We start from the raw sequence: 21,016 nt of genomic DNA, 5'->3' as shown, positions 1-21,016 counted from the left end.
TGGACTCCTTACAATCTTGCTTAATGAAGTAACAATCATTTTTCTTTAGGATGACATTCATTTACAGTTTTGGTTTAGCGCTGATCTGCTATTTTCTTTCAAAGAACTCTACTCTATTCACATACAAGTGTTCATAGCTTTTGTTTAAGCTATAAAGTTAATTCAACAAATATTGACTATCGTTGAAAACCATGAAGCCGTGTCAGTCTCTAGGAGAAGAAGGAGAAGTTTCACTATGTGTGTCTAACAAAAACTCTGCCCTGAAGGAAGTCGTCCTCTTTCCGTGACTGTATAGCTGCATTAGAGAGGACATATGTCTTTACTGGCGGAGAAAGGTAATGAATCTTTTTAAGGTAATGCATCATGCAGTAACCCTGGATCCAAAGTAAATATTCAGTCTATCGTCCGGGTAATCGGTGACTGTTGTCTGGCCAAAGAATAAGCCTTGACCCTGGCTTATTTTAAAAATCTGCAAAAGAAATCTGAGGCGTAAATTCTCCAAAAAAGACACTGTCTCTGATTCCACTGACAAACCAGTACTACCTCCACTGTCCACTTTGAAGCATGCAGACAGAAAGTTATGCAGCAGTGAAGGTAAAATAAAAAATAAAAAACCAAAGACAGTGCAATAATCTTTACAGCGGATATTTTTATTAAAGGCATCAGAATAGATTAATCCCAAGCACTTCATCATATATTGTGAAGTCACTCAGATGTGGGGCATTATTTCTGAATTAGTAAGATCATGTCCCCTCACATCCATAGCCATGAAAGAGCTGAAAAACTGCATGCCTTGTTAAATCTTCATAAATCAGTAGAATGCTTTTGGATGATGGTACTGCACTAGGGAGAAAAATTGTGTTTGATTGTGTTTAAAAAAAAGAAATGTAATGTAAAAAGAATACTGCTGCAAACAGCATTGATTTCTTAAAAAAATAAGAAACACAGCTGTGTTTAAAAATATTTTTGACAGAGAGTGAGCACATGTGTGCAAAATAAAGACTTGTTCAGTGATTGGGCCACCCACCCAAAGTTTTGGCTCATTCATCACTACCACCTCTGCACAGGACTTCTTTGAGCACACATGAATGAGCAACTGAGCACTACTGCTGCATTTATCATGTCGCCCATGCTGCACACCGGGACGCCACCGAGAGCTTCAGTAAGACGACTGCCTCAGAGGTGGAGATATTAAAGCCCTTAATCATGACCTACTGGTGAGCTCCTGTCAGGAAGGAAATCGCTCAAACAAAAGGTGTGAGGTTACTTAAGCCCATCAAAACATTTTTTTAAGTGTGACTTTCTGTTACAGGAACAGTGAGCAATTTCATTAAAGAAAAATCGATGGGGCAACGTGTTCATATCAGCAATATTTTTGACCAAAACCTGAGAAAACTACATCCAGAAATTAATTTTTTGCCTTTTGTTTGAGGTAAGGGATTTTGAGTTTGTGGATGGATAGAAAGAAATGTTTCTGTATGCTCAGAGATGTCAAACTTTAGTCTCTTATTAACCTGCAATAGTAATTTTGTAGATTTAATGCAGATACCAACAGAAGATAATGTGTGTGGTGATCCTTTGGCCTTTCCCACGTTGAGGTAATTTTATCATCACCATGTGGTTATTCGTGATATTGTCTCGCTGCCTTAACACGAATTATTCTAGAACTGGAAGTATCTGAATTTGATGGGCATTCTAACTAATAATTGTGAAGATCAGGCAGTCCAGTAGGTTTGGTGATGATAAAGTCATTTTGTCAGAATGAACATTTGTCCACTAAACAGTGGAATTTAAACTTTTCTTTGGGAAAAAAGATCAACTCCACGACATGACAGCAAGCAGTCCAATTGAAAAATTAAAGGTGGGATGCTTTTTTTTAATAGTGCATGATGATGCTGTTTCATACAAACCTGACCTGCTAACTACTAGATAAGCATGTTTTAAGCTTTTTAAAGAGGAATATGGTTTTCAAGCTATGTCAATGTCTTGGAGAATTCATTCAGTCAGAAAAGTCCAGTGAGGTGGGAGAAAGTTTTATTTTTATGTTTTTAAATTGTTTTCTCAACATGACTGATTTTACATGTTTATTTTTCACACTTTCTTTAAAGTAGTGCAAATAATTATTGTAGTTTCATTATTTGTTCAAGTTTTACAAAGCCTGAATGTTCAGCTGTCAATATAATTTAAAAAAAGAACTTTATTAATCTTAATGGGAGATTAGACGTTGCAGTAACTCTCACTACCTCTGCTCAAATAGTCATTATAGACAGAAAAGAATGTTACTGAAAGAATGTCCTGCGCTGGTTTGTGTTGCAGCTGATCTGCAGATGCCTCTGACCAAAGACACTCTGTTCTTTTACAGTCTTGTGAAAAGGATGTTTAGTATTCTTCAATATTCTTCAATGCCACAAAGTGACCCATCCTATATTTGCTTTCAGTCTCTTTTTTGTGTCAAATGCATCTTTTTTTGAGTGTTGTCTTGTTGTGCAGTAAAACCATTGACTGAACGTGTACAAGAATTTTAGGATTTTACCATGGACTCAAACTAACTTTTTAAAAATAACTTTTCAGACACTGTTGATCGCCGTCTCCATTTGCTGCTGCTTAGGCCATAACTTTGTGTTCTAATTTTTATGAGAGCAGTTTCTCTGCATCTGGCCAGTCTGAATCTCTCTCCCAAAGCTTTGTGATTTTATTAGGCCTTGTTGCCCCTGACAAGCCATCATTTACTCCATCTTCCATCTCGCTCATTCTGGTCTTCGCCCCGATGGATGCGGGCCGTGTTTAATGTGTGTGTAATGTCGACAAAGATCTGGATGAACAATCACAACCTTGTCCGTCATTGCTGCCTCTCTAACCTTTACAACAAATTTTACACCCTCTGGTTTGACTTTACATGGACACTCTGAGGCTTTATAGCAACGAGAGCAACCAGCGAGAGCAATTAACCTTTCCTGCATACTAAATATCGAAGAACACCTTTGATGTCACTAATTAATTTTGCAGTTGATGATTTTACAGCTTTGCCTTGTGTCATGCTTCATTAGGTTCACTCATAGCCACAGAGAATATTGTAGGTCTATCATGCACACTACAGCACACCTAAATATTTTTATTAATCTAAAGACAAGGTGATAATAAAGTAAAAAAAAGATCACAAATATCTAACTTCGCCTTAAAAGTGTAAATATCGGTGATTTATTAAAGAGTTCAGCTTAATTTGTCAGATAACAACTCCAACTACAATCAGAGAAAAAATATAGGTGACCCTGCAATATGCTGCTGTGCTCCTTTTACTACGTCGTAATGGCCACATGATGATTGGCTGTTCATCTGTTTGTCTAGTTCCAGTTCCTACAGCAGCAGAGACAAAATATGAGCCGATGCAGCTGGGGTTGTTTTCAGCTCTTTATCCTAGAGAGTGTTAAAGAATCAGCAAAGCCAGTGATACAGACAAGATTAACCACATAGCAGAGGAACACATTAATATGGCATTAATATGTGAAAAATCTGAATTATTGCATGTTTTAGTGCAAACATGTATAAGTCAAGGACTATCCAACAGAAGAAAAATCTCTTCTGGAAAGCCTTTGTGATGCATTAATGGGAAAATACGTTTAAAAAAAATCAGAAGCTCTATAATCGTCAAAGCCATGTAAAAAGATGAATCTCTAAGATCTTATCATGAATCACTGACGCCGTCACCGGAGACCCAAAGGTGAAACACATTTCCTTATTTAGAAAGTAATTCCTTCAGGAGTGATATGAGCATTTCCTCCTGAATTCATCTGCGGCGCTGCAGCATCGGGGGGAAAATACATTTGAGATAAATGTCATGGTGAAAGAATCATTTCATGCCTCCACACACACTGTGATTTATTTAACAACCACTAAACCTTTCAGGTCACAATTCAAAGGAAAAGGCCAGACTGTGTATACTTTAACTTGAACAGAAAGGGGAGGAGTGTCTGTATAAGAAATATATATTTTTAAACATTTCAGTAAAACTTTGAATGAATAAATCGGAATTTGATATACAAATGCAGATGAATTACAGTAGCGTGTGGGAAAAGGCTTAATTTAAAAATGCAGACCTTTAAATTTGAACATATTTGTTTGGTCGGGGATAAAAGTTTATTGTTCTGGCCCCTCCAATCTGATCTCTTCTCATCAGCTCACCTTACCTTACATGTTTTCTTAAGTGTTTAGGTCAGAGAACTGTGGTTACCAGGCAGGAAGGATGACTTTGTGTTTTGTTAAACATTTCCGTGAATGTTTAACATTGTTTTGGATCCTTCTCCATTAAAAGACCGGGTTTTTCAGTTGGTTGAGTCCAATAGGTTTTTACTAAATAGTCCTTAATGCAGGCTGCATGGTGGAGCAGTTGGTAGCAGCAAAAAGGTCCTAGGTTCAAATCCTGTCTTGTGCATCACATGTGATGGACAGGCAACCTGTCCAGGGTGAACCTCACCTCTCACCCACTGACTGCTGGAAAAAGGCACCAGCCCCCTGGTGGCCCTGCAAGGATAAGTGGGTATAGAAAATGGATGGATGCATGGATGGATGCTTTGTACCCAAACAAAGTTACTGGGGCTTTTGGAACTTCTACCCACAGCATCACAGATACTCCCCATACCAAACATGAAGAGAATCTTCACATTATAATTTTTTGATTCGCACCAAACTCTCCTTCAGTGTGTTGCTGAAACTCTCAATCATGAACCAAAGCATATTTCTTAAAATAAAATGTATAAAATCTACATGTTTATCTTCTTTACCATCTTGCCCATGGGGACCAGTGGCATTGTTGCTGGTCAGCATGCAACAAAATGGCAAGGTTCAAATTAGGAAAAATTAAGAAAATCTTCAAGTCTCAATGGAAAAACTTGAAGATGCAAATATACATTGCAGTGGAACACAATGTATATTTTTGAGAACTTAACCAACCCATCCAGCCATCAGTCAGCGCTATCTTCTACAATCAGTCTACCTTCTGGGTAAAATGTGGCGCTGATGAAGCGCACATATAATTTCTGCCGCACAAGCCGTGCTCCTGCATGTTGGTGAGTAGGAGATAATATTGTGAGCAGGATTGGCGAGGGTTAAGGGGGGTGCTGACAGCCTCGTCTCGGTGTGAATGGAGCTAATCACTAATGCAAATTGCAATCAGAGGGGCACATCTTCCACAAACGAAGAGATAATTGCACGATTGTGCTGTCAAGAGAAGGTCAAACATGAGTCTCCCCCCTTGTCATGGATGCATCATTCCTAGAAGTGAATATTTCCAGAGAATATATATCATAGGAATTACTTTAAGGACTTTTTATGGCATGGATTTCATCATTATACAACAAAGCCTACTTTGTAGATAAGAATGAGGACATTCATATGTCAAATCATATTTAAAAAAAACATGTTCAGCTGTAAGAGGAAATATTATGATTTTCCCGTTTAACAGTTCTAATGTTTAACATTGTTCTACTAACTTTGGGGGGAGGGCAACATTTGTGGTCTTTGTGTAAGCTTCACTCCACCTGTGTGATAAGAGCGCCCTCTACTGGACTCACCGCGGGATTTTGAAGAGCGCTTTCACTGGATGCATCTCAGCCAGCGGGGGGTCTCCGTCTGCCAGCTCGATGGCTGTGATGCCAAGAGACCACACATCACAGCGGGCGTCGTACGAGGAGTCGTACTGCTGCTCACAGGCTATGACCTGGCAACGTAACACAACATCTGAGTCCAAAACAAAATCTACATTTCCCCCCAAAACATGCAGGGAAATTTAAAAATGATGCAAGACAAATTCAATTTATGGCAAAATAAAAATAGGTCAGATTTTACTTAAGAACTGGGTGAAATCAAAATGAAACTGGCCCACTGACTCAAAGCTAAAAATCCTTTTTATTTAAAGCAAATTCAAGCTGGGTCAGCTTAGAATTGCTGTCGGTGTGAGCTCCGTTTTCCCACAGTCAATAATTATAAGTGACATTACATTTTCCAGCTGAGTTTATTCTAATTGCCCCTGAGGTCCCAGTCCGATCGGCCCAATCACCACACCTCATTTCTGCCAAGGAGTAAGCCGAGGGGCCCTCAGACTCCCGGCTATTAACCTTGAGGCAACCTCAAGAGCTGCACCCGTGGCGGAGAACAAGAGGGGAATACACAATGACACAGAGGAGGGAGGCTCACTAAAATAACTGAGGCACTCTGTGTAACACATAAGGACTCCACTGATCAGGCACTAAAGCATGTGGGTTTTTTTTTATTTTTTTATAGATGCACATGCCTGACCTCAGGAGCCATCCAAAATGGTGTCCCGACCGATGTGTTCCTCCGCAGCCGTACACTGGTCAGTTGAGCGGAAACACCTGCAGAAGAAGACAATGAAATTCACCTTCTGCTGCATAAAAGACCCTAAAACCCACAGTCAGATTTATAACAGGTGCAAAATGTTAGAATTGATCAATAAATCCTTGTGTACAATTTGCTGTGGCAAACTGCCAAGCAGTGATAATAATAGGCCATAATCATTTCAAATTATGTAGGACAGATTTTTATCAGCATGAGTTCACTTCATCTCCATGACACGGGGGACATAAACACGCCTGGGGCGACTCAAAGTCATTTGCCATAGCAGCTTTCTCTTAATATGCAAAGCATCAAATAATGCAATTTAAACCAGCAATAATAGCCCCGGGTTCAGGCTACGCTCCATGAAATGAAAAGATGTTATGGTGAGCGGGGGACTAAAGAGTGTGGAGCACCTCATATGATTTACCCCGCGCTTGTGTTCATTCTTCACAATCAAAGTTGTACTGCCAAAAGATCAGTCATACTTAAAAAATAACTTTAAAAATAGATATTAATATCTCTAAGCAATTCTTTTTGGAGAGATAATTACCAAAGTCGACCAGTTTGACTCCCCCTTCAGTTGTGAGGAGAATGTTGTTTCCTTTGACGTCACGATGGATTATCCGGTTGTTGTGCAAATGCTGCAGCCCCTTTAAAGTTGGGAACCAAAAACACAAATTGTGTTCAAAAAAATTAATTAATATTGAAGTTAAGCAAAGACAAGTATAGACTTCAAGAATTTTTTTTCACTGTTTTTCGCATTTTGTCCCCAAACTTCAATTAATGTAATTGGGATTTTTGACAAACAGCATGTTATTGTGACGAGCAGAAAAAGGATATAGTTTATTTTATTTAAAAATGAAAATAAAAATGAGCAATGGTAGCATGGATTTAGCTCCTTTTACTCTGATGTTATTCATTATTTGTAAATAGAGCCCAGCTGTATATTTTTATCTAGCAAAAAGTTTTGCTTTCACTGAAAAGTGTTGAAACAAAAGCAGTAAGAAAACCCACTTGCAATTTACCACGAGCCGTCTAGTGGACACAGCAACTAAATATCACTCTCAATACACTATCCCCTCAGTAAAACATGGTGGCGGCAGAATCATGATATGGGGATTTTCTTCAGTATGGCCAGGGAAGATGCTCAGAGTGGATGTAAAGACGGAGAGAAGCAGTTCCTGGATGAAAACCTGCTGAGGTTGCAGAACACTTTACAAAGAGGTGAAAGTTCATCTTCAACACACAACTCTAAACACACAATCACAGCAACAATGGAGGATTTAGATCAGGAAACTCAAGTCCTTCAGGAGCATCGTCCTGCAACATTTAGTAGTACTGCTGCTTTTACCCACCAGTATGAAGTAATCGGGTCATTAGCTGGCCTCTGCAGAGTCCGCCTTGCTGAGGAGGTAATTTATCCATTTGATTTAGGAGCATTGGACCAGAGATTCATCCAAAAGTCTCAGAATTTAATTACTAAGAAAACATTAAAAACCGTGTATGTTTTTTCCTCCACTTTATAACTATGCATAATTTATTTGCCGGTCTATCACATGAAATCCCAATAAAATACGTTGAATTTTGTGGTGGTGAACAAAGCAGAAAATATCAAAGGGTACAGATGTTTTGGTAGGCTCTGAAATTTAATATCCTTGCATTTTAGTTGCTATTTAAAATCAGCTGCCAGCTTACCAAGAGGGCACTGTACAAGATGTATGAGATGACGGGCTCCTGCAGACGCTGGGCGCGCATGATCAGGCTTTTGATGAGTTCTGTGACGGAGCCGCCGTTGCACAGCTGCAAGGGAGACAGAGAAACACCGGTGACTCGTCCATCACTCACCGCCCTAAATTATGATTCATGGGGAGGGTTAGACCACACATCTGAGCTGGAGAAAGAAGCTCAGCCTCACATGTCAGCACAATAGCATCGGGCTTTTTAAGAAGTGCTGTCAAAGCCTGCAGAGTATTTCCAAATACTTCGGCTGCCGATGCACTACTTTCTATCTCGCTATGTATGTTGGTATATCAAACATCTTATGTTATCAGGATTTAATTCTGACTAAATCAAGCAAATTTTGTGAACAAATCACAGAAGCATGCTACATTTTGTATAGTGCATGTGTATTGGGATGAAGAGTGTAGAGTTTAAGGACAGGAAAGTTACTTTTGTTGTCTCATCTCTGTCTTGGTCTATTATTTTTCTTTCTTTAAATATTATCTGAGTATATACGGAAGAAAATTCAATGCATTAATCATAAATTAGGTCAGGCGTTCCCCAGCTGGAGCCAGTTGAAGCATTCAGGATGCTGGGGTGAGTGAATATTTATTATCGCAGACAAAGAGCCTGCATAGAGTGGTGAGAGATTAAGTGATGTCATTATGATGTTGCCACTTTAAAGTCACACATGAATGCTGAAGAGTTTATGTTTATCTTTGAAATGTAAAAACAAATTGTTGCCTTCTGGATTTGATGAAGATCATATTGTTTATGTTATTAGATGAATAAGAAGGAAACTTTGGATTTGGATAATTTGATTGTTTCATTTTGAGGTACTGTGTTTTGTTAGATTTTTTTTTTTTTCTTTTACTATGTAAAATCTTTCACATTTATTGTTAACAGTCAAATTAGGTATAGGAGTTCTCAAATGTCTCGTTAGAAAGAATCAAACTCTGTGTTAACAGAAAACAGAATTTTACTAAGGTAAATGTCCAGAGGAAGCAAAATGCTCAAGCATGTCCATGCAGAGTCTCATTTATTTTTCAATTTCTTGTAATCCTGATTACGCAAACAGAGGCAGCTCGATTGTTTTTTGACTACTGAACACGTTTTCTCTCTGCATCTAAAGATTTATTTGGTTGTAACTGACTGAGGGTAAAGTTGCAGCATAAAGACATTGTTCACATCCACCACAAATAAAATAAAATAAAATAGTTGCACCAGTGAGGGTTTAATATCACATTTGAAAATCTGAAATAAATTCAATAGACACACGAGGAAGCGCTCACCTCCAGTACCAGCCAGAGTTGTCCCCCAGATAAGTTGTCTGACTTGTAAAACATGCCGTAAAACTTCACCACATTAGGATGGTTCGACAAAGACCTCAAGATGTTGTATTCTGCTTCAATCTCCTCATCTACATCCTTAAAGAAGCAAACAAACAAACTACTAATACAGCCTTGCAAAGCATACAGCAATATAGATTAAGAGAGAAATGCTTTATAGGTGTGTGACCGTTTATTTTTAGCTACAGAGCAACACCAGCTAGCTATGATTAGAATCGGGCTGTGTAATAGTAACACACGGACAAGATGAACTACTGCTGGCTCCACTTTTCTATCAAAGTAAATCTTAGAGGGGGGGAAGATCCACAACCACAGAGGCAGAATTTCTCCTCTTGGATGTCTGAGTGATGGTGTCAGCGGTCTAATCAGGGAGAGCGATGGGACAGGAGGAAGCTCCGTCTTCTTGAGGGGAGCATCGTGATGGATCAGGGTGCCAGGATGGTGGACACAAACACAGGCAGGTCTCAGAACAAGGGTGGCCGATGCAGGGTCTACAGCATCCTCGTCAAACAGAAAAATGACCGGAGTCTAACTGGTAAGACTGTGCTAATCTTACCAGTGGAGACGGGGATAAAAAGGACAAGACTTGCAACCTACTCTGTTTGAGGACCTTGAATGCTGCAGGAAGTCAAAGTTATAAAGAACAACAAATGTTTTAGTCTTGAGAATAAATAAAGCTTTCAGTCAGACATGAATCATCATGACAACACACAAACCTCATTAACATAACAGAGAGCTCAAAGAGGCAAAAATGTATAAAACCACTAACAGACATGAAACTGGCCTCATTAAAGCAGCTTAATCATAGGCTGAAATGATTATATCTAAGATGTCTTTCCATTACCTCGTGGTGCTAAACCTACAAAGGCTATTAAATGACGCAGCATAAGAACAGCTTGAATCATAAAACATATATGCAGATTGTGAGCAGAAAAAACAATGAAACGGGACCAGAAGTCCTCAGCTGTGCATGTGTATTTTCAGCTGTTTTAAGAAAAGCACAATAATCACCTGGCAAAACAGGCACTATAAGAAAGATGTGCAACAATTTTACAGCTATGGATTATTTTATATAACATATGAAAAATAAAGGATGAATTAGTATAATCAAGTACCATCCATAGTTTGGGTTCTAATTCCACCAAATATTATCCAGGGGTCATCATTATGCTGCCAAACAGAGATAACAACTTTGCACATGCTCATTAAAAATGAACAGGTATGAACCGTGTTTATGTAGCTGCTGGTTTCTAGAAGTGCTGCCAAGCCGTGGATATCTGGGCTCACTGCTCTTCATTACCAGAAGAGGTAATTAGTCATTTGAAACAAGTTTATTAAACCAGAGAATCATCAGAAACATGCGAAGCCTCAAAAGACCAACACTGGGGGACACTTAAAGTAACAAACCACCTTAATCAGCCACATTAGGAAACACCTGAGTGCAAATGGCCCAGACACCTTCTTCAAATTAGGTGAAATTTGTGTGAAACATTTGTGTGTGAGGGGCCTGGTTGACCTTTGATGACCTCTGGAAACATTTATTAATATTTTTAAAATGATAGCAGCACAAATGGGAATTTGCACCACTTTCGTTTAATTTGAAGAAGGTTATGGGGTCGACTTCACTCAGGTAACCAGAGCAGCCTGAGTAATTAACAAGCTTTCATTGGACTCACGTTGATCGGATCCAGCACTTTCACTGCCGCCTGGCTCCCGTCCTTTTTGTTGGTCACTTTGTAGACTTTGCCATACGTCCCCTTCCCAATGGTTTCCACTATGTCCCAGTTGGCCGAGGGATCGCCCAGGTTCTCCAGCCCAATCATGCTGGACTTGTAGGGGTACAGTCCATAAAGAGATCTCCTGTGGATCAAACCAGAGCCAGGATCAACAGTGTTTTCATAAATCCTGTCAAAATGTTGTGATTGTACGGTTCAAATAAACCAAGGAAAATGTTAATCCCATCTCTAATGCTTAATGCTTTGCACAGGGAACAGAAAGCTGGTTGTGATTGACAGAGGTCTGCTGCAGCATGAGAACAAAACACATCAGCTACAAAGAAAAGCACATAAAATCTATAAACAACGAAGCACAGACACCATCATCCCAGCCGTTTCCTGAGAGATAAATAACCACAAAGGTGCCACATTATAATCTTAAAACAAAAACATTTAAATGTAAGAAGACAGTCTATACTTACATGGCAAGTGTTATGTTCTTCTGACTCATCGGCACTGAGAAAAATTACAAGTGAAGAGTCTCTAGTGATCATAATACAGCAACACCGATAGCAACAGCTAATGCTTCCTTGGGCAACAAGTGGCGTTTCCCACAGTCACTGAATTAGCCGTCTCCACTGAGACCTTGCTGTACACACTAAGAAGTGCAATCTGCTGGAGATCAATTGGATTGGTCAGAGATTACCGGACCTGAGGTGGCGAACCTTCGCCCCACCTTTGAACAAGCAGCTTCATGAAATGATCAAGGTGCTTTAGAGGTTTTTTATATTTAAAATATGATTTTCTTGTGACTAAAAACACCATGCAAGAACATTAAGTGACATGAAAGTATGGAAAATAAAATAACACAAAAGATAACAACCCCATTTCTTCCATGCTGGGAAGCATGCACCCACTTTTTAATAAAATGACATTTTTCCCAGATAAACCTGATGGAGAGGGATGTTTATTTTCAATCCAGTGTCTGCTCTTCTCATCATAAACATGTTAATGCATCACAGAGGTTGTGTGTCCCTGAGGGACTGAAGGGGAAGTCTTTTATTTTAGGCGATCTGGAAAATTGATGTGAAAAATTATGCTTAACCCTGTCACACGGGGACAGGTTTATAAATCAGAACACAATGAATTTCAGACGGGTGTTGAGCAGACACTGTCAAATATGCAGCACATCTGATGCCCTTCAGTGTGTCCTTTGTGGAAAAGATATGTGAGGGAAGTTTACATGTTCAGTTACCACATGTTTTACATCAAATTTCATTAAAGAAAAGTACCAAATAACCAATAAGTTTAATTACAAAAACTAGCAACTTCTCAGCAAGTATGTCACATGAAGTTACGCGAGAACACCGGAACATTGTTCTAATTTAACAAGAACTTTAAAAAGGCAAGCTGTTTCAACATGTTTCAGGTCCTGAAGAGAGTCAGACAGCGTTAGCTGGTTTCAGAGCAAAGCGTAACACACAACAGGATCAAACATTTATCACTGCTCTTCTGTTTTGTAACCTAAACCCCACATAAGACACAAAACTAGTCACCTGTTCTTAAACCTCTATCTTTATCACAGCTATTAGTCTCTAACAATCTACAGCAGAATACAGTAGATTCACATATATAAACTTTATATAACCATGCCGAATACTCCAGTATAATGCAGAACATAAGGGTGACTATTATCCCATGGCTGATAATTATTAATGCTAACTTGTTTGTTTACATTTTTACTAGAAAATTATTACGTGTTGTTGTAATTATACAGTACCTTACTCTGTAAGAAAGTTTAACTAAACTCTATTTTAGTTTTGGCACAAAACAGAGAAGCTCTGCTAATCTGGCTGCAAATAAATTACTTAGTAACAATCCACTGCAGCAATCGCACAGATACCATCTATAATAAGTTCCCTTCATAGGTGTTTTCATTAATCATTGATTATTGATGATTCAAGATAAATAAAAGGCTCAGATCAAAAAGTCAAGAACCAAACATACCTGCTTCTTTGAAAGTGTTTGCCGCTACCTCACATCGAAATGCTCCAGACTAATTTAGCCAATCTCCAGGAATTAATAATTTACCAGTCATCTGCAACCTGATACCCAGATGGCTTTAAATATTCAGGTGGCAGATGTAGCCAGTCATAATGGTGGCTGATATGAAGCATCTCATGTTGCAGGCAGGTAACCAGGAAGTCTGTGACAGTTCCTAAATCATGTGACTGCAGCCTGTCTCCTCTAAGCGCACATTGTTCTTTACTTCTAGACAACTTTAAACGTTATTTTGTGAGCATATTTGAGATTTACCCTTTAAACATGAAGATAATAACTACATAACCATTTAAGCTTAGCCACAAGTTTGCAGATGCTGTAAAGAGCGTGATACATATTTAAACCCTTATAAAGATAAAATAAGCAGCACACTTTAGCTCATATGCCAACTTGTTCAAATAGGACAAAAATGTATTTCTGTTTAGACAATTCTTATGATTTAATTCTTATTAAAGTGAGGAGAGGAGGACAAACTGAGTGACTTTATGAGAGAAACAGAAAAGCAGCAGTCAATCCTGACTAGCGTGTTTGGTATTTATCACCTCATCTTGTAGGTTGTAATTATATTTAGAAAGACTATTTACCAAAAGTTTAACTACCTGCTGTTCTCCTGTTATTACTGGATTGTCCGCTGAGAACACACGTCGCACTTTCATTTGAATAATTCAATATAAATGTATCAATTATTCTTGTTGCTTCTGAAGTTTAAGTCAATATAAAACAGAGTAGTTATAATTTCACTAGTTTGGTTAACTTAAAATGAAATAAAGTTAGTTATTTAACTCATTTAAATAACTTTGGTAAGTATGTAGACTTTGAAAATGGATTTAGGCGTTTTGTAACATGCAAACCAATGTCATTTCTACTCAGAAGTACTGGTTAACCCCTTAACCCTCAGCACACGGGCATTTCGCTGCAGGTTAAGGGGTTAAAAACTATGTGCATGAAATGTATGAAAATTGTTACAGAAATCCATTTGTTCAATTTTAATAGGTGGTATGAATGACAAAATGTGGCTTACCAAACACTGCTGCTTAGAGGGATAGAGGACCGAAGAGCAGCTTAGGAACAAGATACCTACTGGTCCTCACTGGGCGAGGAGCTCAGGTTACCTTTTGTCTCGAGACACGTGACTATTTGAAATAAATAAATGAGCTAATCAAAGTCAAGTCGCAGAAAGCTTTATGAAAACAAAACACTAAAACAACAGGTGTGTCATTTTTATAATGAAAACCCTTCATTCTCCTCCTTTGAGGTTTTTTTTTTCCCAACAAAAGCTTTAGTACTGTGATAACTGATAGTGTGACAAGCTGCACAACATCTTTATCACAAAAAAACGAAGCAAACTAAAAGTAAGTAATCCCATTTTCTGCTCCTATCAAACACACAATTCTACTTTCTGTGATAAAGCCTCTTGGGAACCGCACTTGGTAAATAAACCCTTTGGTAGGTCTGCAGAGAGTGAGGGAGAGAAAATACTATAATCCTTTTAAGGGGATATGAGGAGGCTTTGCAGTAAACCTCCACCAAGCGAGACCTAAAGCACGGTGCCCTTGTTTTCACCCTGGATGACCAATAGCCCCATCAGAAGATGACAGACGGACCCAGCTACTTTTTTCATTGTTATTGTTTTTTCCAAATATAAGCAGTTAACCTGCAGGATTCATTAGCTTGCAGGAGCAGAACAACACGAGATACAGAAAACATAATTAGCACAACAAAGGATCATCATCAGGATCAATCTCTGTCATCACAAACACCTCGGCTGCCTCTTTGTGCTGTGACTCAGCATAATAATAACTGCACATTACACAGTCACTGACTGTTCAAAAAACAAGTTAGAGCTTTTGTGTGTGCAAGAATTTCAAGGCAGACACGTAAATAGCAGCTCTGTTATATTTCTGGTTAAGCTCCAAATTATTTATACCCCAGTGAAAGATTTAAAATTATTTTTCTTTTAATCAAGGACTTTTTTTTACTCATAGGAAAGGAGACAGGTATTTTTCAAAAGGTGTTGGAGCACAAGAGGCATGGCTTTGAAAAAAAAAGAAGTAAATTTTAACAAAATTAGCATATTAGAGTAAATTCGAGAAGAAATGAAAAATTCTTTGTAGACAAAACAGAAATCAAACTTCTTAGAGCTGCTGGCAGTTTCCACTGTAATTTGGTTTATCTTTGAGGATGGAAGGCCTCACTGCCATCACCCTTATGTTTAGCTCCCTACAAATTCTCCTGGATTCAGGTCAGTCTGAGTCACTCCAAAACATTAATATTACCTCAAGTTAGAAAAAAACATTAAAAGACTATTTTCTGTCGAGAGTATTGATATTTTTACAGTTAACTGCATGTAACTTGATGACAGTCGATATTAATACTTACAATAATCATTTAAGGCTCCAAGTAATACCTTCAATAAAATATTTTGACAGCAGAAAGGCATTTTTGTATTTACTAAAGTTCAAAATCAACATGAATGTCGATGTCAATTTTATTATTTATGTTAAGAAGTTTCACCAGTTCTGCACTAATTAGACTAAGTACTTTATAAAACCACAAAAGGAAAAACAGATGAGATCAAATTTTATAAAACAATAAAATACAATTAAATAAAAATGAAAGAATAGAAAATTTAGATTTTTAGATGGACTTGAGCTGACATAAAAATAAAAGTTTAGTTGTTTTTATTTTTTAAATAGTGGAGGGTATGGAGAGATTTTCTAATGAGAAAAAGAGATGGTACAAAGTATTGTACCACCATAATTGTTTTTGTTTTCATCAATAAAAAAGATTGATTAATACGGGTCTTTTCTTTCCCCCTAATACATTACTATAATTTTACTGCTTGTGTGAACCTGTTTTCTTTTATGAAACAAATGAATATTCACAACTGAAAGAGCTTTTGCAAAACTGCTTTGCAAAACTTTAAATATAATTTTCAGATATATGATTACAGCCTATAAATACATTTAAATCCTAAAATGTTTTCTTTTATTTTATTATTTCAAAGGATTTTTGTGTTTAGAAAATTTCACCCAAGTACAAAAAACCTTTTAAATCAGTAAAAACAGGACAGTTAGACGGCAACCCAGTTATTTAATAATCAAGTTATTGGAAACAAACACACAGTTTGTCAGAATCAAGTCTCAAATTAATCTGATGCCTCAACGACTGAATTTAAAACATGTTTGTGTTTTTACTACTCTGAAGCATACAAAATATTTAAAATATCTAATGGCGATGATGCCGTCTTGTTGAGTTGCACGCCTACTTTTTAGATCAGTTTTCCAAAATACCTGAAGTATTTCTTGAAGATGGAATACAGCCAGAAGAAGCAAGATCATTTAGAAAATTAGGGATGTTTTAATTGAAATTTTAACGTGTAGACAGCCTGATTATGAGTATGTTGCACATTCACAGCTGGGAAAACTTCATTTAAGAAAAAAAAAGCAAATCCTTACCTTGACATTGCTTTTGTTGTTTTTCCATCTGTAACATCTGCAACACGGCTGTCAGTCACAGCAGGACCTCTGCATTCACCTCCTGTTATCTGGACCAAGTTTAATATAAACCACCATGGATGTTTAACTCTATTTTCAAAGGCTTCCCACACAGCTCACCTCTGTAGGAAAAAAATAGAAAGAGATTTTCTGCCTACTTGGTAATGGCTTTTAATTATTAACTTTGCAGATACCCGAGCATGTTGTCCTGCAGACCGGAAGTGGTTTAACTGAATCACCACTATCACTTTATACAGCCTTCAACAGTCTATTTGTGCTGTGGAAAGTCTGAGCCTACCTGCACCGGAAGCGATGGGAGGAATATCTAAAGAAGCTCGTCGGAGGACTGCTTGTGACACCAACATGGCTTAGTCTGAACACGATTGCAGAAACTCTGAGGGTTTCAACTGTGGCTAAAAATTTGTCCACCGCACACAGAGATCTTTTTCCTTCTTGTTGCCTAATTGGAAGAGAAAAGTGGCTTTGTACTACGGATAGTCATTATCCACAGAGCCTCCCTTGTTTTCGGCCTCTAAACCAATTATGCCGCAAATACTCCCTCGCATGGATTACTGACAACTCGAACTCCTTTACTTTCAGCAGCACCAAGAGCAAATACACAGAATCCATTTTTATTTTTAGATGTTAAAGCAAAATCTTATCAACCATATGGTTATTTAATATGCCAACTTTTCGCTGCATAGAAGTTACATTTTTCAGCCCAGTTTGAACTTTCTCATCTAATGTTGATGTCCAGATTTCAACTCCAATGAACAGAACTGCCTAGAGGTCACATGTTTTACATTCAGTTCATGACAGCAACACAATTAAAACAAGCCAGTCAAGAGTTAGTCGAGTGCAAAACAGCTTTTTGTACTTTACATATCTAGTTTAGCAGTTTGTTTACACTCAACTTGAACACAAACGTCAATTTAATCTGCCCACGTCCTGTTTGGCATCTTCCAAAAGACTTTCTTCCATAATTGTCCTGCATTTAGCTCCGTTCATCTCTCCATCAACACTGACCAGCTTCGCTGTTCCTGCTGGAGAGAAGCATTCCCATAGCATGATTCACACACCGCTTTCTGCATGCTTTACAAGTTAGATTTTATTAATTTTATGGCCTGCTTTCAACAATGGCTTTCTTTTCAAATTCATTTTATTTAAGGGTATCAAGGTAATGGGGCTGAACACAAAAACATTTTTTTTACTTCTACATGGAAAAAGTTTGAAAATGTTTTAATACTCAGTAGATAATAGTTTTTCAGGCCAATGTGTTGATTTCGAGCAAATAGAGAAAGTCTATAAAAAATCGAGACCTGATTTAAAAAGTAATTGCAGATATGTTTTGCACAGTAAATGCACTCAAATAAGAACTAAAAGCATTAAAAGCCCATTAAGCTTAAATTTGCATAATGTTGATTTTATAATTTTACTTTGATTAAATTGGTATGAAAATAACTAGGTGAAATATTTTTGTGTTTCTTAATTTTGCTGCAGTGTTTGGATGACACATATGACAATAATCAAAAAACAGCAAAGAAAACCAAGTCAATGTGTGCTTATATTTTATTCACATATGTTACATTTTGCATTAAATGTCCCAAGTCATACTTCCTGGTCAAACTCAGAAAGTTTGAGTCAGCACCTACAGTAATGTACTGTATTCCTCTTCATTCACACAGGAAAACACACAGAAGCTTTCAGTTACAACTTTACACCCATTACTCATTGGCTATTTGGTTGCGGTCATTTACAAAGTGGGTACAGCAAAAAATAAAGGAAAGAAAAGGATGAAGCCTGGGGGAAAGGAGGAGGAGAAAAATCAGCATGCAGAAATTCAGAAGGAAGTTCCCATGTGTGCTCTTTTTTTTTTTTCCCCCACAACGCAGCACGACGTGGCCCAGCATCCTATACAGCCGGAAACCGAAGCTTTGCAGGCGTGACTGAGCCAAATTTCCACCCTTCTAGAAAGCAAGGTGATAATCAGAAAACTGGGAAGCTCAGACAAACAATGGTTGCTTAAAGGATGCCATGCACAGTGTTATAATGGATACCAACTCCGACAATCCTCCAATGTCAAAATGCAATTACAAATCACAGCTAGATGATGCACGAGTAAGAGATAGTCATAATGAATTGCTCTGTACTGAAGATATGAACTTGGTTAAAATGCATAAAGGGAGAAAGCCTTTCAAACAGCACAGGAAAATCCATTAGGAGTTCTGCCTTCTCGCAAGCAACTTTCGCTTAACGTCCGAGATTTAAAAGGTTGAGAGGAAACTCCTACAAAGTTTGATATTTTTGTTCAGACGTGAAGCAGCAGGACTCAGTGCCTGTGCTGTGATATTTATGAAGCTGGACTCATTTGAAGTTTTTTTTCTCCATTACATCCAAACAAAACAAGAGAAAGAAAAAAAGAAAAGAAAAACTCTAAAAAGGCAGGTTAATGTCACCTGTAGTGGGTGCAATGTGGCGACCGCATACCTTCTTAAACTTTAAAGTGAGTTTGAATCCACATTCCCAGCCACCAACTGTAAACTCAAAGCACAACCTTACAAAAAAAAAAATCTTCACAAAAGTTAACATTAATTGAACAATGAGCAGCAGCATTTATTTAAATATCTAAAACGTATTTTAAACAGCAAATACAACAAAAAAGGAAACATAATAATTCCTGAGGATGGATTGCAACTAGACCCAGAAAGAGTCCTTTCTTGTTCGCAAAAGAAAACTCTTGTGTGTTGATGAGTGGACTTGGTCTTGCCTACCATCACATGTGAGCAGACGACGAGTGCGGCCTGCAAAAACATTGTTTCACTCATCAGGAGCTCAGAATCCATGGCTGAACAGCAGCGAGCGCCGTGATAAATATAAGGGATATGTGTTTTCTTCATCAAAAATGGTGCAAAAACATATCGACTCTGTTAGGGACGTTCAGCAACCCTGATATTATGTTTTCTAAATCCACATCTGCCTGATCTGTGACATTTCAAACCCAAACAGGACAGACTTTTAAAGCCTGCTCCAGATAACCTGAACATCTGCGTAAACTCATTCCCTCTGTTTTGAGCTCACGCAATTCAGATTGTTTTTTCCTGTTGAAAACCACACAATAGATCACTTGAGCACACACACGCACGCACACGCCCGCACACACGTGTTAAATCTTTTACTGTACACCAAACTTCACATAAACTGAAAGCTGTGGCAGCAATAACCTTACTGGATGTTTGTTTTTATCATATTAAGGATTTTCCAAATATTTTAATCAAGGCAGACACAAGCCAGGAAATCATAATAACAATAATAATAATAATAATAATAATAAAAAACATCTCTATCTTGGGTTCGTATGTGTTTGTAAGAGGACTTTGGAAGATCTTAGAGTCCATTATAGTGTGGCCCCCAGCGTTTATTGATGTGATCGAAGGTGTGGGAAACCCACTGTTGCTCCAGCACTCGATACCTCTCTTCACACAAGAACAGAGGTTTGCCACGGCTAAAGGAAACAAAGACAGTAAGCCAAGAAATGTTTACATATGCTGAACCATTCATTCAAAGAGTATTTCAAAGTACTTTAAAGCAAAACAAAGGAACAGAAATAATAATAATAATTTAAAAAACAAACATGAAAAATATGAAATGCATATTAAAAACAATAGGGCGGGCTGGTGAATTTGAATAATTAAGTATTATATGTGATCTTTATTGGTAAGTTGCAGCAAATAGTAAGGTTTTCAGTCATTACTTTCATATTTCTGCACATTTCAACTTTTCAAGCAGTTGGTTCTGTGAGGAAATGATTAGCCCCTATCCAAGTTTCCTGTTTTCTCACATTTAAGGTGAAATAACTCCAAATCATCACCAAAGCCCTTCACTTCACAACTTCCGAAATCTTTATACTCTTGATAAAGTCAGACTGTTTTTAAGCTAATATGCTGGAGAGAAATTCCATTCCAGTCGCAATTGAAGCGCATATTTATCGTTTCTTTTTGCTTAAAAAGATAAAGATTAAAACAGAACAGTGTGATTACCAGTTATTTAGCTCTGTATTCTAGAATTAGTGTTAATATTGTTCATTCTTTAATAAATATTTTCTTCATCATTATCATCAGACTGACAAAAATGAATGAGCAATATTTTTTTTAAATAACATATTTTTTCATACTGTTAATAATGCTTTAATAACCTTGTTTATTTAGTTTAACCACAAAACTTAATATTAGTTCATTTTGAATTTTCTAAAATGTGTTACCCTTTAATTTGTTCTCAACAAAGTACATAAACTAATCCAAATGAGCCACTGACAGCAGCAAAAGCT

General features: G+C 37.6%; 2 protein-coding genes across 4 annotated transcripts in view; both read right to left on the bottom strand.

Moving 5' to 3' along the window:
• The window catches only part of myo3b (myosin IIIB), a 78,772-nt gene extending 61,961 nt beyond the window's left edge, over positions 1-16,811 (bottom strand). For both annotated transcript variants that reach the window (XM_028021902.1, XM_028021903.1), the window contains exons 1-7: positions 16,654-16,811; positions 11,096-11,279; positions 9,363-9,497; positions 8,047-8,151; positions 6,902-7,001; positions 6,292-6,368; positions 5,568-5,713 (exon numbers count right to left, since the gene is read on the bottom strand). In XM_028021902.1, coding sequence (XP_027877703.1) covers positions 5,568-5,713; positions 6,292-6,368; positions 6,902-7,001; positions 8,047-8,151; positions 9,363-9,497; positions 11,096-11,279; positions 16,654-16,661 — 755 coding nt within the window. In that variant the 5' untranslated portion in view covers positions 16,662-16,811. The remainder of the gene's footprint in view (positions 1-5,567; positions 5,714-6,291; positions 6,369-6,901; positions 7,002-8,046; positions 8,152-9,362; positions 9,498-11,095; positions 11,280-16,653) is intronic.
• Positions 16,812-18,243: 1,432 nt separating this feature from the next.
• ubr3 (ubiquitin protein ligase E3 component n-recognin 3) overlaps positions 18,244-21,016 on the bottom strand; it is a 40,003-nt gene continuing 37,230 nt past the window's right edge. For both annotated transcript variants that reach the window (XM_028024199.1, XM_028024200.1), the window contains one exon: positions 18,244-20,194. In XM_028024199.1, coding sequence (XP_027880000.1) covers positions 20,077-20,194 — 118 coding nt within the window. In that variant the 3' untranslated portion in view covers positions 18,244-20,076. The remainder of the gene's footprint in view (positions 20,195-21,016) is intronic.

This window comes from Xiphophorus couchianus, chromosome 7 (assembly GCF_001444195.1).
Source record: "Xiphophorus couchianus chromosome 7, X_couchianus-1.0, whole genome shotgun sequence".
Classification (NCBI taxonomy): Eukaryota; Metazoa; Chordata; class Actinopteri; order Cyprinodontiformes; family Poeciliidae; genus Xiphophorus; species Xiphophorus couchianus.
Note: the sequence above shows the minus strand (reverse complement) of the source record. Positions and strands in the feature narration are given on the sequence as shown.